Source organism: Bufo bufo, chromosome 3, assembly GCF_905171765.1.
Source record: "Bufo bufo chromosome 3, aBufBuf1.1, whole genome shotgun sequence".
In the NCBI taxonomy this organism is placed as follows: domain Eukaryota; kingdom Metazoa; phylum Chordata; class Amphibia; order Anura; family Bufonidae; genus Bufo; species Bufo bufo.
The window spans coordinates 562580851-562608382 of record NC_053391.1 but is presented as its reverse complement, the minus strand read 5'-3'; the positions used below and the strand labels follow the sequence as shown (position 1 = coordinate 562608382).

The following is a 27532-nucleotide window of genomic DNA, read 5'->3' as shown; positions in this document are numbered from 1 at the left end:
GCAACACCTAAAGGGTTAACAATGTATGCAAAATCAGTTTTGAATACCTTGAGGGGTGTAGTTTCTTAGATGGGGTCATTTTTGGGTGGTTTCTATTATGTAAGCCTCGCAAAGTGACTTCAGACCTGAAATGGTCGCTAAAAATTGAGTTTTTGTAAATTTCTGAAAAATTTCAAGATTTGCTTCTAAACTTCTAAGCCTTATAACATCCCCAAAAAATAAAATATCATTCCCAAAACAATTCAAACATGAAGTAGACATATGGGGAATGTAAAGTCATCACAATTTTTTGGGGTATTACTATGTATTACAGAAGTAGAGAAACTGAAACTTTGAAATTTGCTAATTTTTTTCAAATTTTTGGTAAATTAGGTATTTTTTGTGCAAAAAAAAAAATTTTTTTGACTTCATTTTACCAGTGTCATGAAGTACAATATGTGACGAAAAAACAATCTCAGAACGGCCTGGATAAGTCAAAGAGTTTTAAAGTTATGAGCACTTAAAGTGACACTGGTCATATTTGCAAAAAATGGCCTGGTCCTTAAGGTGAAAATGAGCCCGGTCCTTAAGGGGTTAATGACCATAAAAAACGGATGCAAAACAGCCATTAAAAATGGACTGACAGGCAGAAAATGGATGCACAAATGGTTGAAAAATGGCCATTAAAAACGGTCCCTTTGTAACTGCCTTTTTTCCCCAGTGTCGTGTGAATGTACCCTTACTGCAGATCAAAGACAAATCTACACCATACAAACATGGAAGCTTTGGTGTAGAAATTTCTGTGACTGTTCCACGCATCTGATTGGGGTGTGAAAAAAAAAAGAAAATACATGCACATGCTGCAAAAACAACTCCATGTATGGAAAAGATTTTCAGTTGCAGAATTGTCTGCAACAAAACTTAAGTCAGAGTTCCTAGACAAGGGATTCAGCAAGTTAACTTTTAACTGCTTTGTATTTATTGAAGCCAAAGGGCATTCTACAGATGACTAAGGAGATGATCACGTGTTTGACAACCTTTTCTATATATGAGCACGTGTACAGAGACAGTTAAACTGAGTAGCACATCCTCTGGACTTATTTTAACTTATACTGATTCTATAAACCAAACACCAGTGAACCAAGACCCTGGGTAGCATGCTTTATAGGGGAAAGCCTGTGGATTCGTCATTGTCTTTAGAGCAAATTGGTCACATAGAATTTGCTGCCCACAACAGTTTACATGTCACAGGTTTCACTTTAAAGGGCATCTGTCAGCAGATTTGTACCTATGACACTGGCTGACCTGTTCCATGTGCACTTGGCAGCTGAAGGCATCGGTGTTGGTCCCATGTTCATATGTGTCCGCATAGCTTAGAAAATTGTTTTAATTAGGCCTGCACAATATATCGCCAAAGCAATCGCAATAAATCGCCATATCGCAAACGCCAATTGGCCGACCCAAAAATGCTGCAATTGTATTACCATATTTTTCGCTTTATAAGACAAACTTTTTCCCCCAAAAAGCGATGGTTGACTTTTTACGTGGCTGACACGGATGTATCGCCGGCCGCTATGCTGCACAGCCGGCGATGGAGGAGGGGCTGGAGGCAAGTCGTTATTTTAAGGAACAAATGTTCTTCTATTTATTCTGTTTATCTGTTCTGTGCTATTAAGAAAATGGCAAGTTTTGTATTTTGTACTTTTGCAGTAATGCAAATATGTTATTTAATTTAGTAAAAGGTTTTATTTTGAAAAACACTGTGCATTTCAGTTCTGGAGTTAAGCATAACTACATTTCAGCATTATCAGTAATTTGTATGTGCTTTTGCCTTGAAAATCCAAGCAAATAGACCTCTAGCACAATTCCCTTAAGATATTGTATCGCATATCGTTATCGCAATTTTTAGGGCCCTAATCGCAATCACAAAATTCCCATATCGTGCAGCCCTAGGAGCAACATGGGGCATTGCCATTACACCTAGAGGCTCTGCTCTCTCTAAGGCCTCATTCACACATACATGGATTTTCACAAACCACGGTCCCTGAAAACCCAGCCTGCCGAGTGCACGGCGTCACTGGTTGCTATGATGCCGTGCGCTTCGTGCCACCGCACAGTAATACATAAGTATGATCTACACGAGTGTATTACCGCACGGCGCACAGCGGCATGAAGTGCACGCCGTCATAGCAACCAATGACGCTGTACGCTCGTGCACTCAGGACGGGTTTGCACAGAGGTCTAACTGCCACACATTCTCCGTTTTCACTCACAGGGCCAGGTGTGATGACGTTTTCCCTGTCTGGCCCAGTCAATCAAATTGGAGAGGGCAGTGAAGTTGCAGAGACAGCAGAGCCTCTAGGTATAGCAGTAATATCCCTGTTGTTCCTATATATTAAAACTTCATTTTTCTCAGAAATGTGGGCACATATGAATATAGGACCAACACAGATGCCTTCAGCTGCCAAGTGCACATGTAAAAGGTCAGCCAGTTTCATAGGTACAAAACTGCTGACAGATGCCCTTTAAAGGGAATGTGTCGTTAGAAAATGACCTTGTTTAAATCAAGATTTCTTTTTATTGAACATTTTTTTTTAGAATGTTAAAATCATTCAGCTTTCGCACTGGCCACTAGGCCCTGAAATATGTAAAGACTTCCTGTTCTTTGAGAGCAGCCACATTGGCCATACACACAATGGACCTCATTAACTTTTATGGGAGAGATATATAGCCATGCTTTGTGACCTGTGCAGAGGTCTGGAGGGAGTAAACAAGCTGTGATATCACATACAGTTGAAACCAGAAATATACACACACACACACTATATAAAGAGGTGTTAACTGCCGCTGATCAGAGCTCCCTGTCATAGAGGTCGAAATATGTAAAGACTTCCTGTTCTTTGAGAGCAGCCACATTGGCCATACACACAATGGACCTCATTAACTTTTATGGGAGAGATATATAGCCATGCTTTGTGACCTGTGCAGAGGTCTGGAGGGAGTAAACAAGCTGTGATATCACATACAGTTGAAACCAGAAATATACACACACACACACACACACACACTATATAAAGAGGTGTTAACTGCCGCTGATCAGAGCTCCCTGTCATAGAGGTCGGGTGCAGGCTATGCGATTCTGCCGCCGGCACCCGCTTCCTGCATTTGTAGTAATGGTTTAAAAACATGGGTGGCCAGTGCGCCCCCAATATTAAATCATTGGTGGCAGTGGCCACAGGGTCCTCTCCCCGCTTCCTCATTGGTGGTGCAGTGGCAGTTGTAATTGGAGTCCCAGCAGTGTATTCCTGGGGCTCCAATCGGTTACCATGGCAGCCAGGACACTCTGAAGCCCTGGCTGCCACGGTAACCTCCCAGCTGCTGTGTGCACAAAGCCCAGGGCATCAGGGAGAGTGTGAGATCCTATTCACCCTAATAAATACCCACGCCCCAAAACTATTAAAATATTTAAAAATCTCCTATGCGGTAAACGCCCTAACAGAAAAAAATTTTTTTTTTAGAAAAACTGCGCAAATCACCTTGCCCCCCGAAATTTTATATAATATATATATATATTTTTATATTTATATTATAGTATAGAACTGTTCAATTATGGGCCGGACATTCCATAAAATGCGGAATGCACGCTGCTTTTTTGGGGTTTTTTTTTTTTCGCTTGGTATCGAATGGTATCTAATATCGCAATACTTTAAGGTATTAAAATCAAATAAAAATTTTCGTATCGTGACAACCCCAGTACAGAACAGAAAATGATGACTTATTAGGCTTAATAGCCAGTGTGAAAAATGCATGATATATATATATATATATATATATATATATATATTAAACTCAAAAATTAAAATAAAAGTTATTTTCATAAAAGTGCGATTTAAAAAATAGGTTATTTTCTGACGACACATTTTTAAAAAGGTAAAACAAGGCTCAGAAAACTCCAGCAGAATCTGACTAGACTGAAATAACAGGAAAATCCAGGCACCTTGCTGCAGGCTAGGTGAAGAGCAGTGTTCTTGTTTATGTCCATCACAGTTAAATCTGCTTTCATGTGAAACAACAGGAACTCTAAAAGATGGAAAGAAGTTGTTAGAAATGCATATCCATATCAAACATTGTACTTCATATAATGGATTCAAAACTACAACTTACCAACTGCTGCAGTTCTCCCATTTTCTGCTGCTATCATCAGTGGTGTCTGACCTGCCTGGTCAGAAGCATCAACTTCCGCTTGGTGGTGCAGCAGTAGCTGTAAACCATTCATGTTGTCAGCAAAGGCTGCAGCATGAAGAGGTGTCCTAGTAAAATAAATGAAACTTCAATATTTTGATTGTACTGCACCTCTCCATCACACTCGCCTCCACCCAATAAGTATCCCCAACTCGAGTAGCTGGATTCACTAAATATTAACCATTTGACATCCGCCCATAGGATATAAACGTCCTGTGGGTGGATATTTATCTCTGAATGGATGTTCTGTCAGTGACAGCAGGGCAACCCAGAAAGAAGGCAGGGACAGTTCCCTATGCGCTTCCTGTCCCAGTGGTCATGACCGCCGGTGCAGTGCAGGAGCTGTCGGGTCTTCCATAGACCTCGATCAGCCCTGCACTGAGGCTGTACAGCGTTGTATAGTGCTGTAGTCTGTCTCCTGTAACTGGGGCTATGTCAGCCCCAGTTACAGGAGAAATAAAATGGTAAAAAAAATTTTTTTAAATCCTCTATACTGACAGGGAATGTCCCACAGGATTGGCGCATAGCAAATGTGGTGCCAATATTCAAAAAGGGTCCAAAAACAGAGCCTGGAGACTATAGGCCGGTAAGTTTAACATCTGTTGTGGGTAAACTGTTTGAAGGTTTTTTGAGAGATGCTATGTTAGAGTATCTCAATGGAAATAAGAAAATAATGCCATATCAGCATGGCTTCATGAGGGATCGGTCATGCCAAACTAATTTAATCAGTTTCTATGAGGAGGTAAGTTCTAGACTTGACAGCGGCGAATCAATGGATGTATTATATCTGGACTTCTCCAAAGCATTTGACACTGTACCACATAAAAGGTTAGTACATAAAATGAGAATGCTTGGACTGGGGGAAAATGTCTGTATGTGGGTAAGTAACTGGCTCAGTAATAGTAATGGTACACACTCAGATTGGGTCAGTCACTAATAGAGTACCTCAGGGGTCAGTATTGGATCCTATTCTCTTCAATAAATGTATTAATGATCTTGTAGAAGGCTTGCATAGTAAAATATCAATTTTCGCAGATGACACTAAACAGTGTAAAGTAATTAACACTGAAGAGGACAGTATACTACTACAGAGGGATCTGGATAGATTGGAGGCTTGGGCAGAGAAGTGGCAGATGAGATTTAACACTGACAAATGTAAAGTTATGCACATGGGAAGGAATAATGCAAGTCACCCGTACATACTAAATGGTAAAACACTCGGTAACACTGACATGGAAAAGGATCTAGGAATTTTAATAAACAGCAAACTAAGCTGCAAAAACAAGTGTCAGGCAGTAACTGCCAAGGCCAATAAGATAATGGGTTGCATCAAAAGAGACATAGATGCCCGTGATAAGAACATAGTCCTACCACTTTGCAAATCACTAGTCAGACCACACAGAGTACAGTTCTGGGCTCCTGTGACCAAGGCAGACATAGCAGAGCTGGAGAGGGTCCAGAGGAGGGCAACTAAAGTAATAACTGGAATGGGGCAACTACAGTATCCTGAAAGATCAGCAAAATTAGGGTTATTTGAGGGGAGATCTAATAACTATGTATAAATATATCAGGGGTCAGTACAGAGATCTATCCCATCATCTATTTATCCCCAGGACTGTGACGAGGGGACATCCTCTGCGTCTGGAGGAAAGAAGTTTTGCACACAAACTACGAAGAGGATTCTTTACGGTAAGAGCAGTGAGACTATGGAACTCTCTGCCTGAGGAGGTGGTGATGGTGAGTACAATAAAGGAATTCAAGAGGGGCCTGGATGTATTTCTGGAGTGTAATAATATTACAGGCTATAGCTACTAGAGAGGGGTCGTTGATCCAGGGAGTTATTCTTATTGCCTGATTGGAGTCGGGAAGGATTTTTTTATTCCCCTAAAGTGGGGAAAATTGGCTTCTACCTCACAGGTATTTTTTTTGTCTTCCTCTGGATCAACTTGCAGGATAACAGGCCGAACTGGATGGACAAATGTCTTTTTTCGGCCTTATGTACTATGTTACTAATAAAAATAAAAGACATATTTGGTATTTCTGTAAAGAAAAAAATCAAGGCAACTGGACTTACTGTGGATTTCTTGAAAACGTTTCACTCGTTCTACCAACGAGCTTTCTCAATTCTGAGTGACTGTACAAGAATTCTCTGGGAATAAATAAGTAACTGAATCAACATCTGGCAATTATACCCAGCATGAGGTCAGAGGTCATTATACCCAGCATGGGGTCAAAGGTGTTGATTCCATTACCCTAATTGGAGTCAGGAGGTCATTATCACCTACTGACTCCAATTAGGATAATGGAATCAACACCTTTGACCCCATGCTGGGTATAATGACATTTGACCTCATGCTGGGTATAATTACCAGATATTGATTCAGTTACATATTTATTCCCAGAGAATTCTTGTACAGTCACTCAGAATTGAGAAAGCTCGTTGGAAGAACGAGTGAAACGTTTTCAAGAAATCTACAGTAAGTCCAGTTGCCTTGATTTATTCTTTACAGATATACCATGACCTGGATAAATGAGAACCTTCACAGACATATTTGGTATTGCCACGTCCGTAATGACTGGCTCTATAAATATATCACATGATCCACCCCGTCCAATAAACACCATAAAAATAAATAATATAAAAAAGCCATTTTTGTCACCTTACATCACAAAAAAAAAAAAAAAGTGTTAGAAATAGAAAAAAATAAGACATATTTGGTATTTCCGCGTCCGTAACGACCGGCTCTATTAATATATCACATGCTCCAGCCCATCCGATAAACACCATTAAAAAAAAAAAAAAAACGGTGTCAAAAAAAGCCCTTCTTGTCATCTTACATAAAAAAAAGTGCAACACCAAGTGATCAAAAAGGCGTATGTCCTACAAAATGGTACCAATAAGAGTCACCTCATCCCACAAACAAAAAATTAGCCCCTACATAAGAAAAACGCTCAAAGAAAAAAATATAGGCTCTCAGAACATGGAAACATTAAAAATTCATTTTTTTGTTTCAAAAATACTATTAGTGTTAAAGTGAAAAAACTAAACCAAAAAGTATACATATATTAGGTATCACCGCATCCATGAAAACCAGCTCTATAAAAATATCACATGACCTACCCCTCAGGTGAACACCGTAAGAAAATAAATAAAAAGTGCCAAAAAAGCCTTTTTGTCACCTAACATCAAAGTGCAACACCAAGCAATCAAAAAGGGGTATGCCCCCCAAAATAGTAGCAATCAAACAAACAAACACCTCATCTTGCCAAAAATTAGATCCTAATGAACCTAAGACAATCAGTAAAAATTTTTAAAAAAAGCTATGACTCAGACTATGGAGACACTAAGATTCAAAAATGTTATTGTGTAAAACTTAAATACAAAAAAAGTATACATATTAAGTATTGCCACGTCCATAACGATCTGCTCTATAAAATGTCACATGACCTTCACCCCATTGGGGTGAACGCTGTAAAAATAAATACTGTGCTAAAACAATTTTTTGGTCACCTTGCCCCACAAAGTCTAATAATGAATGATCAAAAAAAAAAAAAGAAAATCATATGTAACCAAAAATTGTACCAATAAAAACGACAACTCTTCCTGCAAAAAACGAGCCCCTGCACAAGGTCAGCAGAAAAATAAAATACGGCGTTCAGAAAATGGAGACAAACTTTTTTTTTTTCAAAAATGCTTTATGTAAATATGAAACAAAGCAGACATATTTGATATCCTTGCATCCGTAACAACCAGCTCTATTTAAAAAATAAAAAAGCACATGATCTACCCTGTAAGATGAATGTTGTAAAAAATAAAAACCGTGCCAAAACAGCCTCACAAAAAATGTAACAAACAGCAATTAAAAATCTTATGAACCCCAAAATAGTGCCAATAAAACTGGCACCTTATCCCCTAGTTTGCAAAATGGGTCACTTTTTGGGAGTTTCTACTGAAAGGGTGCATCTGGGGGGCTTCAAATAGGACATGGCATCTAAAATCTAGTTTAGGAAAATCTGCCTTCCATAAACCATACGGCGCTCTTTCTTCTGCGCCCTGCCGTGTGCAGTGTTTCTGCAAACCGCAGAATCAGGGTAATAAATATAGAATTTTGGTTTGGCTGTTAACCCTCGATGTGTTAAAAAAAAAAAGAAGATTAAAATGGAAAATCTGCCTGTAAAGTGAAATTTAGAAATGTCGTCTCCATTTTCCTTTAATTCTTGTGGGACATCTAAAGGGTTAACAAAGTTTGTGAGATCATTTTTGAGTAATTTTTGAGTAATTTGGAGTGTAGTTTCTACAATGGGGTCATTTATGGGGCGTTTCCCATATGTAAGCCCCCACAAAGTGACTTCAGACCTGAACTGGTCCTTAAAAAATTGGATTTTTTGTACTCACAGTAAAATCCATTTCTCGTAGTAGGCATTGGGGGACACAGCACCATGGGTATATGCCCAGCTGCCACTAGGAGGCTGACACTAGAAACAAAAAAAGTGTTTGCTCCACCCCTCTGCAAGAGCCGAGAGAGATCAGTGGGTAAAAAAGCAGTAGGAACGTCACACCTGAACCAAAAATAAAAACTGAAAGCCAACAAGTCTTCAACTGGGGAAACCCGACAACCACTTAAGCAAACGCCGGGACCTCAAACAAGAAGAAACTCAAGAAGGGTGGGATCTGTGTCCCCCAATGCATACTACAAGAAAAGGATTTTACGGTGAGTACAAAAAATCCAATTTTCCCGTGCATGGCATTGGAGGACACAGCACCATGGGACGTCCAAAAGCAGTCCCCGAGGGAGGGAAGAAAAAAATGCCATGCCGCCAATCTAAAGCACAGCTGCTTGCAGAACCTTACGCCCCAGACTGCCATCAGCAGAAGCCAGGGAATGAATATGGTAGAACTTAGAGAAAGTGTGAACTGACGCCCAGGTGGCGGCCCGGCAGACCTGGGAAGCTGATGCCTGATGACACACCGCCCAGGAAGCCCCAACTGCCTTAGTCGAATGTGCGGTCAACCTGGAAGGGGGAGCACGGCCCTTCGCGACATAGGCCTCATTGACGGCCGACCGAACCCAGCGAGAAATGGTGGCCTTAGAGGCAGGCAAACCTTTACGAGGGCCCACCGGAACCACAAAAAGAGTCCGAACGACAGAAGGGTTCCGTGAGGCGAAGATACAGGCGAAGAGCCCAAACATCCAGGCAATGGAGGGATTTCTCCCTAGAGCGAGAAGGATTAGGGCAGAAGGAAGGAAGGACGATTTCCTCATTAATATGAAATGATACCACCTTCTGGAGAAAGGAGGGAACGGGGCGCAAAACCACCTTGTCTTGATGGAACACCAGGAAAGGCGAACGGCAAGAAAGCGCCGCAAGTTCGGAGACCCGGCGGATGCAGGTGACGCCACGAGGAAGGCCACCTTAAACGAGACAAACGACAGAGGAATCTCTGCCAAGGGCTCGAAGGGCGATGACTGAAGGGCGTTGAGGACGAGATTCAGGTCCCACCGGAAAGCGAAAGGGAGGGGCTCGTCGAGCAACACCCTGGAGAAAAGTCCAAACCTGAGCCCGCGAGGCCACAGGACGCTGGAAGAGGACCGAGAGGGCCGAAAATCTGCCCCCTGAGAAGCCAGGCGAAGACCCTTCTCAAAACCGGCCTGAAGGAAGGCCAGAATGTTAGGGACGGAGCAACTGAGAGGGCGAAAACGCCCGGATTCGCACCAGGCAAAATACGCTCTCCAGGTCAGATAGTAAATGCGGGCCGACTGGAGCTTGCGAGCGTGAAGCATCGTCTGGATGACCGAGTCCGAGAGGATGCGGGACTTCAGGACAGCCACGCTGTCAAACGAAGCTGAGGTAAATTCGGGTGGAACAGAGGGCCCTGGGAAAGGAGATCGTGGCGCAGAGTAAGCCGCCACAGAACTTCGGCGAGCAGAAACACCAGATCTGCGTACCACGCCCTGCGGGGCCAATCCGGAGCCACCAGGATAGCCGGAACACGGGCTGCCTTGAGGCGCTTGAGTACTCGGGGCAGGAGAGGAATGGGGGGAAAAAGATACAGAAGGTCGAACTGAGACCAAGGCAGAACTAGGGCGTCGACCGCGAGAGCCCGAGGGTCCCTGGACCACGCAACATAGCACGGGAGCCTGCGGTTGAGGCGCGACGCGAAGAGATCCACGTCCGGAGTTCCAACGGTGACAAAGTTGGAGGAACACTTCCGGGTGGAGAGACCATTCGCCCGGGTTGACGAGCTGACTGAGGAAGTCTGCCACCCAATTGTCGACCTCGGGAATGTGTACGGCGGAGAGGACATGAATGTGCTTCTCCGCCCACCCCAGGATACGGGAAGCTTTCTGTAGGGCCATCACACTCCTGGTGCCCCCTTGGTGGTTCAGATAAGCCACGGCGGTGGAATTGTCCGTCTGAACCAGAATCGGGAGACCGCGGAGACGTGGGGTCCAGTGAGACAGTTAGAGAGTGTAGGGTCCCGGGCTACTTGAGAAACCTTGTCGTGGTGTCCGGGCTTAGACATGTTCTACACCGTAGGACATGTTGACTAATCTCTCAATTTTAAAATCAGTTTGAGAATTAGTGAGACTGCAGAGTGCACCTATGTTTGTTATTGTTTTATTATATTGTTATATTAATTATCACATCCACACTTGTTACCTTGTGTAGGATGTCTATTGTGGTACTTGTGGTTCGCCGCGGGCATCCTCCATTGTATGCATTTTGCTGGGGATTGCCATTAGCAACGGGCCACAAGTGCAGGATTTGCTCCCCTATATATATGCACAACTGCATGTGGGTTTGAGCAGCTCCTGCTAATGCCAACCTGTCTTCTTAGTTTGTATATATAGATTCCTGGAGGTGTATAAACTCCTATTTAAATGTGCCTGTTTTCCATCTACAGGTCACATTTAGGTGCACCTGTGAAGCCTGGGCTATAATCAGCAAGTCTTGAGTGGGACTCACAGACTCCTCCCTCCTCCCATTGCAAGCATGGCCACATGCTGGAGGTAACTGGTGAGTTGTTTGCGAGTCGGCCTTATGCTCCTGTAATTTGCCCACTGGCTCCTGGTATCGCCCATATGGCTCAGGTAGGAGAGTGTAGGGTCCCGGGCTACTTGAGAAACCTTGTCGTGGTGTCCGGGCTTAGACATGTTCTACACCGTAGGACATGTTGACTAATCTCTCAATTTTAAAATCAGTTTGAGAATTAGTGAGACTGCAGAGTGCACCTATGTTTGATATTGTTTTGTTATATCCAGTGAGACAGTGCCAGGAAAATTGCCCTGAGTTCGAGAACGTTGATCTGCAGGGACGACTCCTGAACAGACCAAAGACCCTGGACAGAGGGACTCGAAGACCGCCCCCCAACTCAAGAGGCTGGCATCCGTGGTGATCACCCGCCAACTGGAGGGAAGGAAGGACCGGCCCAGGGACACCGTCCGGGGATTCAGCCACCAGGAAAGATCCTGGCAAAGCTCGGGAGGGATACGGGTCCTGTGATCGAGGCCTGCCGGGGACTTGTCCCACCTGGATAGGATGAACAACTGAAGGTCCCGGGAGAGGAATTGGGAATGGCCTCGAATGAGGCCACCATCCTCCCCTGGACGCGCATACACATTCTGATGGTCAGAGAGGACGGGTCGCGGAGACGAGTCACCCCCGCCTGAAGAGAGGGAATCTTCAGTGGGGGAAGGAACACCCGCCCAAGGAGAGTGTCGAAGATCATGGGACGAGAGAGGACTTTTAGTGGTTGATGAGCCACCCGAATTTGGCAAGAGCCGAGAGGGTGATGCGTAGGCTGGACAGGTTGTCCTCCAATGACGGAGCCCGGATCAGAAGGTCATCCAGGTAAGGCACCAATGCGACCCCCCTGGCACGGAGAAGGGACACGAGGGGCGCTAGCACCTTTGGGAAAAGACGAATTGAAAATTAAGAGAATCTACCGCGAAGGAACTTTTGATGGGAGAGGGTAATGGGGACGTGTAGATAAGCGTCCTGAATGTCGATGGACGACAGGAACTCGTCCGCCTCCAAGGAGGCGATCACCGACCGGAGGGATTCCATGCGGAAATGACGGACGCGGACGAAGTAATTGAGCGCCTTCAGGTCCAGGATTGGACGGAGCGAACCGTCCTTCTTGGGAACCATAAACAGGTTCGAGTAGAAACCCTGAAAGCGTTCTGATTCCGGAACCGGAACGATGACCCCTAGAGAGTGAATGGAACGAATGGCCTGAAAAAACTCGTCTGCCCTGGCGGGGGACCTGGGGGGCGACGTCAGGAAGAACCGTACCGACGGGAGACCGGAAAATTCGATCTTGTATCCGGAGGAAACCACCTCCAGAACCCAAGCGTCCTCCACACTTGCTTGCCAGATATTCTGAAAGGCGAGCAGGCGCCCCCCACTTTGACCGGAGCCGAGTCATGCGGAAGGTGGCTTAGTGGACTGGGGGCGAGCAAGTTTGGGCTTGGCATGCCAGGAGGGCTTGGCCTTAAAGGAAGGCCTGGTGGACTTCTTGTCTGATCGGGCGGGAGGGGCTGGTTCTGGGGAAGAAGGGAACTCTTACCGCCAGTGGCCTCAGAGATGAGCTCCTCCAAACGCTTCCCAAAAAGCTTCCCGCCGAGGAAGGGAAGGGAAATTAGAGCCTTCTTGGAGGCGGAATCCGCCGCCCAAGAACGAAGCCAGATAGTGCGGCGAATGGCCAAAAAGTTAGCGGCCGCACCGCCGGAGCGGCGGGCAGATTCCATAGAAGCATCGCAAAGAAACTTGGATACCTGGTAGATTTGAGAGGGAAGCACTGCCAGTTCCCCCTGGACAGAGACTGGAGGTAAGGCTCGGATAAGCTGTTTTGCCCAGATAGCGCAGGCCTTGGCCACCCAGGAGGCGGCAAACGCAGGCCGGATGGCGGCACCCGCGGCCACGAACACAGACTTGGCCAAGGAGTCGACCCGTTTGTCAGCGGGATCCGACAAGGAAGCCGCGTTAGCCAGGGGAAGGGGGTAGTAGCTTTCGCCAGGCGAGCAACCTGAGGGTCTACCTGAGGAGGAACCGTCCAGAGGTTGACGGATTACTCAGAAAAAGGATAAGGGACATCCGAGGCCCTGGTAAGGTAAAGGCGCCGATCAGGGTGACGCCACTCCTTAGCCAGAAGTGCGTCAAGATCCTCGTGATTCGGGAAAACCACACAATGGAACGTCTAGAACGGCGGAAGGACACCGACTCCTGGGAGGAGGAAGAAGGATCGTCCTGCACATGGAGCGCGTCCCAGACGGCTTTAATGAGCCACAGACATCGCCAAGCTCCGCTCTGATTCAGAATCAGAGGAGTCCCCAGGAGCGGCGGAAGAAATCTCGCCCGTCTCAGACTTTTACCGGGGAATGATCCGAGGTAGCTAAGGAAGAGTGGGACCCGGCCGAGACCGTACGAGGTCGCTTACAGGATCGCGTGCCAGAGCGAGGACTGACGTCCCCAGCGGGGAAGTCCCTGCTACAGGCAGCCGCAATCTGGGCAGGCAGACAGTGCAGAGACTGCGCCAGGGATTGCGAGAGGCTGGCAAGGTTCCCTATGGCTTGGGACAGGGTAGCAACCCATTCCGGAAGGACCGACACGGAGGGGCCCGCAGGGGCTGCCTGGGGTTGAGGCACTGCGCGCAGAGGGAGTTAGACTGGCCACATGGGAACTTCCTATTACACAGGGAACAGGCATAATGGGTGGAAATCGCAGCAGGGGGAGTGGGGTCCTGACCAGAAGAAGACATGAGGGCTTAGGATGGAACCTGCAAGAAAATAAAAGTCAGCCGGAAAGGCTGCCTACTAGACCCAATGGTGCTGTGTCCCAGGAGAAACCGATCGCAGGAGAGTTGTAGCAAGATGGCGAACGGGTGCAGGCACTGCAGGAGAGGGAGTCGTCGGCAGAAAGGAACGCCCCCCCAGAAGCCCGCGCAGATACAGGATTGGAGGAAAGCCAAGCGCCTCCCAGGGCTCCACCCACAGAGAGGAGGGTGGAAGAGAAAGCCCGGAGTGGGCAGAGAGAAAGCTCCGCTCCACGTGACCTGCGGCCTAGTCGGCCGAAAAGCCGGGGCCTAAATTAGGAGCGTGCGGCCGGAAACGGACGCCCGCGGGAACACAGCGCTGAGGGGAATTGGCCAGGAGAGCAGAAAATGACCCCCATAAGTGAGAAAAAAAAGCTCTGATTACCGGGATCTCGCCCGTCTTAAAAGGGCCGGACCCAGAAAAAACATGGGCCTCCTTGCAGGCGCCCTGGCCCCAAAATGACCCCCTGGAGATGGAGGAGATGAGTGGAAGGACCACCGAAGCAAAAGTTAAACTGGCCGCATTGCCTCAGGCACTAAGAGGCCAAGGGAGAGAGGGGGAAGGAGGAAGGAGGAGGGGGAAGTGGACTACAGGGTCCCCGCAATGGATCCAGATCCCTACTTACCTTCCGACATCTTCAGGCGCAGCAATGACCACCCCCTCAGCGGACTCAACACAGGAGCCGTGGGTCTACTGGAATTCCACTGCGGAAGCAGTTTCAAGTGGGGACTGGGTGGCTGCCAGGTACCTGAGAACGCGCCCGCAGGGGTGCAACTAAAGTGGAACACGATGGAGCCACCTCTGCTGCAGAGAAAAAAAAAGAAAAAATTTAAATAAAAATGAAAATTAGCAGGATGACCAGCGAAAAAAGATAGCAGGTCATGTCTGCCTCCTACGGACACTAGAACTAGAGACTGATCTCTCTCTGGGTGGAGCCAACACTTAATTTTTCTAGTGTCAGTTGGGCATATACCCATGGTGCTGTGTCCCCCCAATGCCATGCACGAGAAAGTGGGTTTTGGAAATTCTTTAAAATTTTAAGAATTGCTTCTACAATTCTAAGCCTTCTAACGTCCTAAAAATAAAATGACATTTCCAAAATAATGCCAACATAAAGTAGACATATGGGGAATGTTAAGTAATAAATATTTTATGAGGTATCACTTTGTTTTAACAGCAGAGAAAGTGAAAATTAGAAAATTGCTAATTTTTCTAACTTTTTGGTAAATTTTGGATCATTTTATAAATAAAGGTGAAATATATGGACTCAAATTTACCACTGTCATGAAGTACAATGTGTCACGAGAAAACAGTCTCTGAATGGCTTGGATAAGTAAAAGCGTTCCAAAGTTATTACCACATAAAGCGACATGTCAGATTTGTAAAAATTAGGCTCTGTCAGGAAGGGGGAAATAGCCCGGATGTAAAATGGTTAAGGAACTCTTGCCAACGGTTGTCTAGTATAGCAGCCACGGCTGTGGAGTTGGGCAAGCCAAAATTTACAACTCCCGCTTTTCAACACTCCTTTCTAAAGGTCTAATAATTACTTAAAAAAATTACTGTAGTGAAATATTAACTGGCTTTTCATTCATAAGTCTAATGAGATAAAATATTATATTTGTTGGAATACAGTTTCTGAACAAAAAACAACAACTTTGAACTTTCTGGGATTAAACATGCAATACACTTTAAACCATGAGAGCAGGCACACTTTGGTCCTCAAAAGGGGGAACCTCACTATAAGGGTCCATTTACACGTCCGCAAAATGGGTCCGCATCCGTTCCACAATTTTGCAGAGCAGGTGCAGACCCATTCATTTTCAATGGGGCCGGAATTGCAGACAAGATTAGGCATTTTCTATTATAGTGGCGGCGATGTGCGGTCCGCAAATTGCGGAATGCACATTGCCAATGTCCGTGTTTTGCGGATCCGCAAAACACTTACCGACGTGTGAATGGACCCTAAAAGCATGTGCAGCACAGATTCAGACATTTAAAAAAAAGTGCACTGGAGCAGCAGCATGGAGATAATTTGTATAAGGGAAAAGAGAACACCGGAGAGGTAACTGAATTTGTATCAAAGCTAAAAGGTCCCAGTTACCACTTTTTTATATAATCAGGGCATAAGAACCAATTTATATTTCTCAACTTCAATAAAATCATTTGAAAGTAAAACAGCAACAAGCTATGTATGTTATGAACTAATTACAACACACTGACCAAGAAAAGGGTTGTTTGCCCTATTAACACATCTCGTGAGCTAAAAATCAGACAGAAGGAGGAATAAACACAACTCAATGGACCCCCATTTACTAAGACCGGCATATCTTATGAAGGTCTACGAATGAAGATGGAGGGGTTTTTATGGCCAATTAGAATATGTTTCTACAGCAACAGCTCTATATGTAATCTTTATAAGAGGGTAGTCACGTTCTGAAACTCAAAATTATTACAATCAAATACTGCATGTCATATGTAAGGCAGAAACATTTGCATGACCTATTAATACCAACCTTCCTTTGGCATCTCTGGTATTCACAATCTTGGCACCCAATGCTGTTATAAGCATCTCAGCCGTACCGTCTTGGCTGTTAATTCTGTAAAATTTTATACATTTAAGAGGCATTCTTAACTCTAGACACAGATAACAAGAACATAAACACACACACACACACACACACACACACACAACAAATGAACCACACTTACACTGCACAGTGCAAAGGGGTGAAAGGGTTTCCTTCGAGGTAAGCAAATGGGTTGTGTTCAAGTAACAATTCCAAACAATCTTCATGCCCTTGGGGAAAAAAAAATACCAAAAAAAAAATACAGGGTTGTCAAATGTAGTTTGCGCTTAAAGGGGACCTACACCTTAGCTTAAACCACAAAAAGTGCAGCAACATATAATCAGAGTGCTCTATGTCTTTAGGTTCAATCTGCTCAGCTGTTTCAGCATGAGGGGCACAGATCCACAGAAAGTATTTGGGATTTGTACTACACACACACCGGAAAAGCTGAGCACAGACGATTTGAAAGGCCCCCTTCAAAAAGGTATTAAGAATAAAGCAGTTACACAAACACAACTGCAGTAAACACATTGAATTGGCTTCCTCACATTCAAGAGAAAAAAAACGAGATTTTTGTATAACTTACCAGTAAAATCTCTTTCTCGCTCTTCCTTGGGGGACACAGGAAACCTTGGGTATAGCTCATCTCCATAGGAGGCGTGACACTAAGTGAAAGACTGTTAAGCCCCTCCTCCAGCAGCTATACCCTCAGCCTGGAGCGAGCGACTACCAGTTATGTGCCCAAGTAGTTAAAACAAAGGCAAGGATCAACCAAATTAACACCAACAAGTCAAAACTCCCGTCAGGGCAACCAAAACAATGGGTGGGTGCTGTGTCCCCCAAGGAAGAGCGAGAAAGAGATTTTACTGGTAAGTTATACAAAAATCTCGTTTTCTCGCCCAATTCCTTGGGGGACACAGGAAACCTTGGGACGTTCAAAAGCAGTCCACAAATAGGGAGGGACCACAACCCAAAGTGAATTAAAGCACCATAGGCATTAAGGCACCGCCGCCTGCAAGACCAGGCGGCCCAAAGCAGCATCCGCCGATGCATAAGTGTTCACCTTGTAGAACTTGGTGAAAGTGTGCAAAGAAGACCAGGTGGCCGCCTTACACAATTGTTCAGCCGAAGCTCGATTTCGCTGAGCCCAGGAAGCCCCGACCGCTCTGGTAGAATGAGCGGTAACACCAAAGGGCGGTTCCCTGCCCTTAGCACTGTAAGCCTCAGCAATAGCCATCTTGATGAAGCGGGCAATAACCACTTTAGATGCCGCCAGCCCCCTGCGCAGACCCTCCGGAACCACAAATAGAGAATCCGAGCGCCGAAAGGGTCTAGTTACATCCAAGTAGATCCTCAGAGCCCTAACAACATCCAGACGGTGAAGATCCCGTTCCCGAGGATGAGACGGGGACGGGCACAGAGAAGGAAGGATAATATCTTCATTCAGGTGAAAAGCGGACACCACCTTCGGAAGGAAATCCGGAACCGGGCGGAGAACCACCTTGTCCTGGTGAAAAACCAAGAGGGGTTCTACGCAAGAAAGTGCCGCCAATTCAGACACACGCCGAAGAGACGTGATGGCTACGAGGAAAAAAACTTTGCAAGACAACAAGCGAAGGGAAACCCTGCGCAAAGGCTCGAAAGGAGAAGATTGGAGAGCCGTCAGCACAACATTAAGATCCCAAGATGGAACGGGAGCGCGATACGGGGGAGCATAGTGAGCAACCCCCTGCAGAAAAGTCTTAACTGGACCGAGCGGAGCCAGAGGTCGCTGAAAAAGGATCGAAAGCGCTGAGATCTGACCCTTTAGGGTACTGAGACCCAAACCCAAGTCCAGACCAGACTGCAAGAAGGATAAAATCGTGGGGAGAGAAAACCGAAGGGGATGAACATCTAAGGTCTCGCAGAAGTTCAAATAGGCCCGCCAGGTTCGGTAATAAATCCTGGACGATGCCGGTTTACGCGCACGAATCATGGTACGGACCACGTCAGCAGAAAACCCCCGCCGCGTTAGGACCGCGGTCTCAATAGCCACGCCGCTAAACGTAGCGACCCTAAATGCTGGTGGAAGATCGGCCCTTGAGAGAGGAGGTCTTCTCTTAGAGGCAGAGGCAAGGGGGCGTCTGCCAGGAGCAACATAAGGTCGGCGTACCAAGGACGACGAGGCCAATCCGGGGCTATTAGGATCGCAGGCGTGCCCTCCGCCGCGATCTTCCGAAGGACTCGTGGAAGAAGAGGCAGGGGCGGAAAAACGTAGAGGAGAGAGAACTCCGTCCAGGGAAGGACGAGCGCGTCCGCGCCGTAAGCGTCCGGATCCTTGGTTCTGGCCATGAAGGTGGGGAGCTTGTGGTTGAATCTGGAGGCCATGAGATCCACGTCCGGACGACCCCAACGGAGGCAAAGAGACTCGAAGACGTCGGGGTGCAGAGACCACTCGCCCGGGTCGATCGTCGTCCGGCTGAGGAAATCCGCCGCCCAATTGTCCACCCCCGGGATGTAAATGGCCGAAATGGCTGGAACATGAACTTCCGCCCAGCGAAGGATTAGAGACACCTCCCTCATTGCTGCCGCGCTGCGAGTGCCCCCTTGATGATTTATGTATGCCACAGCCGTGGCATTGTCCGATTGGACACGAACAGGGTGACCCTGAAGCAGCGAAGTCCAATGCCGGAGTGAGAGGAGAATCGCCCTCAGCTCCAGAACGTTGATCGGCAGTTTGGACTCCGATGGAGACCAAGTGCCTTGTACGGACCGAGGAGGAAACACCCCCCCCCAACCCCGCAGACTGGCATCGGTGGTAATCACCAACCAAGTTATCGGTAGGAAGGACTTCCCTTGGAGAGGGGTCCGTAACCACCAGAGTAGAGAGGAGCGAACCTGGGGGGGAAGGGGAAAGTGCTGATCCAGACTTTCCTGGGACTTGTCCCATGCGGACAGAATGGCAGTCTGAAAGGTGCGGGAGTGATACTGCGCGTAGGGGATTGCTTCGAAACAGGATACCATCTGTCCCAAGACCCGCATGCTGAACCGGAAGGAAGGACGGCGGTGGTTCAGAAGGCTCTGAACCGACCGATGAAGGAGCTGGCGCTTCTCTGACGGAAGCCGAACCTCCGCTGCATCTGTATCCAGCAGCATCCCTAGAAAGATCAGTTGCCTGGATGGAACAAGAGCGGATTTGGGAAGATTGATAATCCAACCGAACCGGCGTAAGGTTTGTAGCGAGAGGTCCACACTGGCAGATGTCAGTGACAGAGAGGGTGCCTTGATAAGGAGATCGTCCAAATATGGAAGAAGAAAAACTCCCCTGGAACGAAGTAAGGCGAGGACAGGGGCTAGGACCTTTGTGAAAACGCGAGGGGCTGTCGCCAGCCCGAAGGGGAGGGCAACGAACTGGTAGTGGTCGGACCCCACTGCAAAGCGCAGAAAGCACTGATGACACCGAGCGATTGGAATATGAAGGTAGGCGTCCTGGATGTCGATAGAGGCCAGGAACTCCCCTTTTTCCAGAGAGGCCACCACCGACCTGAGAGACTCCATCCGGAACCGCTGAAGACGAAGGAAACGGTTTAACCGTTTTAAATCCAGAATGGGACGAACCGAGCCTTCCTTTTTGGGGACCACAAAAAGGTTCGAATAGAACCCTTTGAATCTTTCCTCCATAGGAACCGGAGCGATGACCCCCTTGTCCAGAAGGGTACGAGTGGCAGTAAAGAAATCGGCCGCCCTTTGGGGATCTCGAGGAACCCGGGAGCGAAAGAACCGAACTGGGGGGAGGGACGCAAACTCGAGTTTGTACCCGGAAGACACCACCTCGAGAGCCCAGGCGTCGGAGACGTGCGTCTGCCAGAAGTCCCTGAACAGGAGGAGACGTCCCCCCACCCGGGTGGGTGGGGGCGCACCTTCAGGTAGGGTTCTGCTTGGTCGCGGGAGGACGAGCAGGCTGTGACTTGCGCCAGGAGGGCTGAGTCCGAAAAAAAAGGCTTCTTACGTCTGTCTTGGACAGGGTTAGAGGATGGACCTGAAGTGGTGCGAGGTGTGGGAGCTCTGCGGGAAGACCTGAAGCGAGAAAAGGTGGGACGGCCTCGAGTGGTGCTCCTAGTCCTTGATTGGGGAAGATGTGTACTCTTCCCTCCCGTGGCTTCAGAGATGATTTCATCCAAGCGGGCCCCGAACAATCGAGAACCAGTGAAGGGAAGGCCAGTAAGAGACCGCTTTGACGTGGCGTCCGCCGTCCAAACCTTTAACCAAAGCTCCCTTCTAGCCGAAACGGCCAGGGCAGATGAACGGGCTATAAGAGCCCCCGCATCCAGGGATGCCTCACAGACAAATTTTCCGGCTTGAACGATAAGTTGGGCCAGAGCGCTTTTCCAGCCCAAGCGGAGGCAAAGACCGGCCTGAGGGCGGAACCGGAGGCTGCAAAGATACCCTTTGTAATGGCCTCTATCCGGCGATCTTCCGTGGATTGTAAGGAAGAACCATCTGCAACGGGAATAGCCGTGCTTTTGGACAAACGGGCCACAGGGGGGTCGACTTTAGGTGGTGACGCCTAGTTTGTAATGCAATCCGCCGGGAATGGATAACAGATATCCAACTTCTTAGGCGGGGTTAAACGGGCATCAGGACGGGCCCAGGCCTTAGAAACCACCGACGAGAAGTCAGCGTGGAGGGGAAAAACCGCAGACGCCTGTTTTTGGCGAAAAAAGGAAACACTGGCCTTTTCAGAATTAGGAGGGTCATCGTGAATCTTAAAGGTATCACGGATATTGTTAATAAGATGGCCCACAGCAGAAGCCAGCTTTGAAGGCAAGGCCGAGTCCATATCCCAATCAGAATCGGCTAGTTCCCCTTCAGAGGGCATATCCTGTAATGAGGAAGGACCCGACTGAGGGCGCACCCTTGGGGGTGATACCGAAGCATCCGAGGATGATAGGTGCTCCGCCCTGGACCGCTTCTGGAGTTGACGGACTCTGGAGGTGTCGCCTGGAGAGAGAGACTCAGACGGGTCAGCTAAGGTAGCGGACCCGGAGGGCCCAGCAGGGGAATTATCCAGCTGCGGTAAGGGCAATGTATCTGCAAGGCGGCCCACAACATTAGTGAGACTGACCACAGCCTGGGAAAGGGATCTAGCCCAGTCAGGGGGATCCAAGAGGCCAGGGGGTGACACAGCAGATGGCGGACCCTGTAATGGGGCTTTGCAAGCCGAGCAATGCGGGTCAGGCTGCCCTTGAGGAAGGGGTGCCTTACATGCGGTGCAGGTATGATACCAAGGACCAGCAGGCACTGAGGGGTCAGACATGTTGGCTGGAAGTAATATACAAAAACGTCCAGGCCAGAGGGCTGCAGTGCTGGAAGGGGTCAACAGTCCTACCAGGTCACAGTGGGAGCAGACGGCACAGCAGCGGCAACAGCAGCGGTCCTCAGAGCCCTGAGGTAATCTGTCCTGAGAGCAGGCAGGCACGAAGAGGAGGCGGGGCTAGTGAGGAGCGGGAAGAAAGACGTCCGCCCCTTGACTGAAGCCTAACATGTACAGTGGAACGGAACGAAGCTCCGCCCACCGATAAAACTTCTCGCGCGCGCGTGATTCAAAATATTACATGCCGCCGAAACCCCACAGAATAATGTCCCCCGTTCACTTCCATATAAGTGGAGGCGAACGCACACCAGTGGCCGGACAAGAGCGTGCGCTTGTCAGAATATCAGCCGACAGTTGAACACAGCCGCAGTACACGTGTGCCTGCTATCCAGCAGCTGATAACGAAAGGCGGCCCACGGCCGCCGCACCTGAGGTAAAACTGCGCTGTAACCCTCCCCCACGAGCATCGCTCCGCTTTTGCCCCACACACAAAGGAGCCGCAGGACTCACAGCTAAGAGAGCTGTAACTTGTAACTGACATGAAGGTCAGGCAGAGGGGACAGCAGCATCAGGCCCTAACGGGGGGGGGGGGGGGGGGGGGGGGAGGGGGTAGAACGGCTGCACAGCCACCTCACCATCGACGTTTTCACCCTCTGTCCATCCAGCAGGGACGCCCCTTCAGCCACTGGCACCGAAGTGGCAGGGAGCTGGAGAGGGGCTTGCAGGTGGGCGACCCTTGTGCTGGCGGGATGCAGGGGAGCTGGGCTGCCCTGGTCCTCCTTTTCTTCTGTGGGGGAGGCAGCAGTGCGGATAACCGGCACTGGCGCAGCTCAACCCCGGGAAAACAGAGAGGTCTAATGCGACTCTGTTGTCCCTGTTGAAAAAAGGAAAAAAAGTTGAAAATCTTTAGCAAAGACAGCTCTGCAGTGCAGAGAGTGTCTTGCCTCCTTGACACTAAGCAAAAAACTGGTAGTCGCTCGCTCCAGGCTGAGGGTATAGCTGCTGGAGGAGGGGCTTAACAGTCTTTCACTTAGTGTCACGCCTCCTATGGAGATGAGCTATACCCAAGGTTTCCTGTGTCCCCCAAGGAATTGGGCGAGAAATAAAAGACGACTCACCATTGTAAGCAGCCCAGTGCATGGGAGTGTATCCGTTGTAATCCACCACTGCATCCAGTGGGTCTGTTGAAAGTGCAGCCTGCAAATACACATGCACCAATGTTGCATGGCCGCAAGCTGAAGCAAAGTGAATAGGTGTGCGTCCCTTGTAATCCCGACACAGCACAAAGGCATCATGGTCCAGCAGAGCTCCCACACAATCTTCACAACCAGTTACTGACTGTAGAATACACAAAAGCATATGTAAAACTCCAAAGGAAAAATGGTCAGCCACAAAGATAAACTGCATTTCTGATTAATAAAATATACTACAAAGTATATATTATTAAAGAAAAAGAAAAGAAAAAGGCTCTGCTCACTGCTCTGTGTAGTGTGGTTCTTCCTCGCTTATCTCCAGCATCTACAGTGGCTCCTTTCTCCAGCAGCAGGTGAACACAGTCAACATGTCCATTCATCACAGCAAGCATAAGGGGGGTTCTTGAAATTAAACCAAAGACAACAATTTCAATACATTACTGTAAACACTGTACTTTCATTTAAAGGGTTTTCCAGAACATTACAACTGATAACCTATCCTGCTATAGGGCTGAGCTGCTCCCAGGCCATGAGACGGATGAATGTGTCGTCACTGGCCTAGGAAAAGTTTAGAGAAAGCTACCGCGAGCAATGCTGCCCTCTTTGGCCTGATCAGATCAGACGATCAGACCCCCACCGATCAGATACTGATGACCTATCCAGAGGACAGGTTATCAGTATTAAATAAGTATTACGGTTACCATAAATTTAACTTATGTTTTAGACTAATTAATCAATACCTAATATAATGTAAATTTCACATATTTACCATTCAGTAGTTATAAAAGTAGTTTTCTTCCTCTGCTACCCACTGGGTTTCCTCATAAATTACCATGGAATTGACCTGTAGTTCTGAGCATTTGTTAGGTTGAGCATGCTCAGTGTGTTGCTATCAATTCTCTAGCTAAATGTCTTGTGAAACTGTAGAGGAGGTGCGAATGGACTGTAAAATCAGGCAGCCAATGAGTAATCAACAACACTCATGAACAAGCACAAACGCACAGCAGGAAAGCTAGGGATTGTAGATTTGTGAGGCAAGATCAGACGCCATGATACTTTGTGTGTTGCAGGCTAACAGAGGAGCTAGACAAATGGATTGCAAGGTAAATTGGAGCTCGGTTTATATGTATAGGTATGGGTTCTGGTTGGGTCACAGCTTGCAGCCTTAATACAGTTTTTCATAAATTAAGTTACTTTACCGGAATACCCCTTTAAAGGCTCAGAAAAAAAACCTTAATGTTTAAAGGGACTTCCAGGGACTATAAGATTGAAGGATATAACTGAAGAAATAACTCACTGCCCATGCGCATCCGTTACATCAGTAATGTCTGGTCTCTCACTGCTATCAATTAGCAGGTGAAGAACATCAGTGTTTCCAGAGGCAGCTGTAAATGAAACAGTTACTACTGTTAATATTTTCATTTCCATTACACAGCTATAATGAGACCATGCATTTCATCCATACAACCATATGCAGTATTGGTGCACAGTTCTTGCCATGCAGCATACTAGACCGGTATGCAGGCAGCTTCAGATACAGTTTTGAAAGAGAAACCCCCACAATTAAAGCTTCTCATACTGGACATTTACCCCAAGTAACAACTGCCAGAAGCTCTACCTTTATGCTCGGGGTGGGTTCCTAAAACTTGACAAACAAATACAAATAAATGCTATCAAAGACATGACTGTACCTGCTACATGCAATGGTGTCCATTTCTTCTTGCGGTCCTTTATGAGAGGGGAGGCCCCATGGCTCATCAGAACCTCCACACACTCTGTAAAACCCCTCTCTGTGGCGAGGTAAAGCGCAGTGCGGCCTTTGTGATCACGAACGTCCAGATTTACCAGCGTCTCCGCTAGAGTTTTCAGGGCATCGCAGCGACCATTGAAGGCCTGTTAACAATAAATAGTATTTGATTCAGTTTTAGATAAAGCACTGATCACAAGGGATCAGGCATGCTTTGCTGCGTACCAAAATAAAGACATGCAAGGCCTCACATTATGCCAACATAATACACCTTTCCTGCTGTACATAGAGGGAACATCCCAAATAAACTGCTCAATGAGGAAATCAATTGTTTTACCATCTATATGTAAGAACATTATCAGCATGATTGCACATTTATATTCATCATAATGGTGCTTAAAATCATAAAGATACTTACCGCTAAGTGCAAAGGGCTAACCGGTACAGTGCTTTCCACATCCTCCAGGCAGTTAAATGACATCTCTAGGAGCTGTGGATGACAGACTGCTTGTCAACAAAATGTACAGGCACTAAAATATCAACTTCTTTAGAGAACATATGGGCAGTTACTGTTCTACTCCGAACAGTCCTTTGCTGAATGTTTTAAAGGGGTTGTCCCATGGAAAATATTCAACAGTTTCATTCAATGAAATCTACCTGTATAGCGCCACCTGCTGTTTGCTCTTTCTCCAATTTCTCTGTCCTGCTTTCTGAGATGGAAGAACATGCTCAGTTCCATCATTCAACTGCCACTGGCTGCAGCAGAGAGGACACAGCCAAGAAAGGACATGCTCCCTAAGCTGCCAGATTGAAATACATCTAGCAGAACAATTGGAGCAACGAATGGAGAGATCTCAACTATGTGATGTACAGAGCTGGTTCTAGATTTGATAGAAAGATAATCATGTACTAGATTATGTATGATTAATTATTCATGGGATAACCCCTTTAAAAAATTTGTTTTAACAAATACATTCATCACCAAACCTCTACAGCTGATTAGAACAGAACATCCCATTAAAACGCAACAACCTCAGCAGTTAGTTGTTGCTTCTCACCTTTCTTGTAACGGCCACAATGCAGATTCTAAAATGTGCTCATAATAAAGCCAAGTGAAATTGGCTGTAGTCTCTATACACCCCATCAGGGAAGGACATATTACGGAGATTGAGATTTATGGGCAAGTTTTCCCATTAAGAGATGCTGGTTCAACTTACTAGTTCCAAGTTCTGCCTGTTGCCAAAAGCGGCTGCATAGTGAACAGCAGCATAACCCTGTTTATCGCGAAGTGAAGGGTCGGCATTGTTGTCCAGCAGAAATTCTAAGGCACTGTGGGAAAATAAAAAGGTTACTTAAAAGTGAAGGAAAGAACTTCACAACACATATTTTGGGGGGGGGGGGGGGCGGGGGGGTGGTCGTCATTTAAGTTATTTACACCACAATGTTAATTTTCTCTGTTGAGGTCTTAAAACAGTGGGTGCGGTGTGGGCAGGGACTGGCCAGCAGGCCCATCTTATTCAACATTTTCTATGCTTGATTTAGGAGTAGAAAATAGTCTAAATGTAAGACAGCAAGGAACCTGGCTTAAATTTAGACCACCGCTGGACACGCCGAAGTTATGCAGAGGCCGGCAGCTCTACATAACTTCAGCGGCTTAGGCTACTTTCACACCTGCGTTCAGGTGTCCGCTCGTGAGCTCCGTTTGAAGGGGCTCACGAGCGGCCCTGAACGCAGCCGTCCGGCCCCAATGCATTCTCAGTGGACGCGGATCCACTGAGAATGCATCCGCCTGCCAGCGCTCAGCCTCCGCTCCGCTCAGTGAGTGGACACCTGAACGCTGCTTGCAGCGTTCGGGTGTCCGCCTGGCCGTGCGGATCCGTCCAGACTTATAATGGAAGTCAATGAGGACGGATCCGCTTGAAGATGACACTATATGGCTCAATCTTCAAGCGGATCCGTCCCCCATTGACTTTCAATGTAAAGTCTGAACGGATCCGCTCAGGCTACTTTCACACTTAGAAATTTTTCTAAGTTATAATGCAGACGGATCCGTTCTGAACGGATGCAAACGTCTGCATTATAGGAGCGGATCCGTCTGATGAAACATCAGATGGACCCGCTCCGAACGCTAGTGTAAAAGTAGCCTTATTAAGACCAGAGTCTACAATGCCGGTCTTAATAAATGACCCCATAAATTTAGTTACAAGATTTCTGACAGTAAGACACAGGGGCATAGGTGCGGGCATATTTCTTTATGTTAAATACTTACAAGAAAGCCTCTTTTTCTAGCGATGCCTTCTCATCATCCTCTTCAGACTCGTGGCCTTTCCCAGCGTTAGAGTCCACCATTCTTAGAAGACAAAGATGACTGGTTTGATCCTGGTTTATTACAGTTTAACATTTTACTGTATGTGGACACCACAAGTATAACAAGCATATTACAGTACATGTATCAATATTAAAACAGATACATACCGTATATACTCGAGTATAAGCCGAGCCCCTAATTTTACCCCCAAAAAATGGGAAAAATTATTGACTCGAGTATAAGACTAGGGTGGGAAATGCAGCTATAATGCAGAGTGTATGTGTATATAATGCACACACTCTACATTATATACACACACACTCTG

General features: G+C 47.0%; 1 protein-coding gene across 1 annotated transcript in view; it reads right to left on the bottom strand.

Moving 5' to 3' along the window:
- The window catches only part of ANKRD52 (ankyrin repeat domain 52), a 78889-nt gene that overhangs the window by 9192 nt on the left and 42165 nt on the right, over nt 1-27532 (bottom strand). The window contains exons 16-26 of the mRNA XM_040425555.1: nt 27169-27249; nt 26117-26228; nt 25318-25389; nt 24844-25045; nt 24450-24537; nt 23437-23554; nt 23078-23297; nt 16749-16836; nt 16553-16636; nt 4144-4289; nt 3977-4059 (exon numbers count right to left, since the gene is read on the bottom strand). Coding sequence (XP_040281489.1) covers nt 3977-4059; nt 4144-4289; nt 16553-16636; nt 16749-16836; nt 23078-23297; nt 23437-23554; nt 24450-24537; nt 24844-25045; nt 25318-25389; nt 26117-26228; nt 27169-27249 — 1294 coding nt within the window. The remainder of the gene's footprint in view (nt 1-3976; nt 4060-4143; nt 4290-16552; nt 16637-16748; nt 16837-23077; nt 23298-23436; nt 23555-24449; nt 24538-24843; nt 25046-25317; nt 25390-26116; nt 26229-27168; nt 27250-27532) is intronic.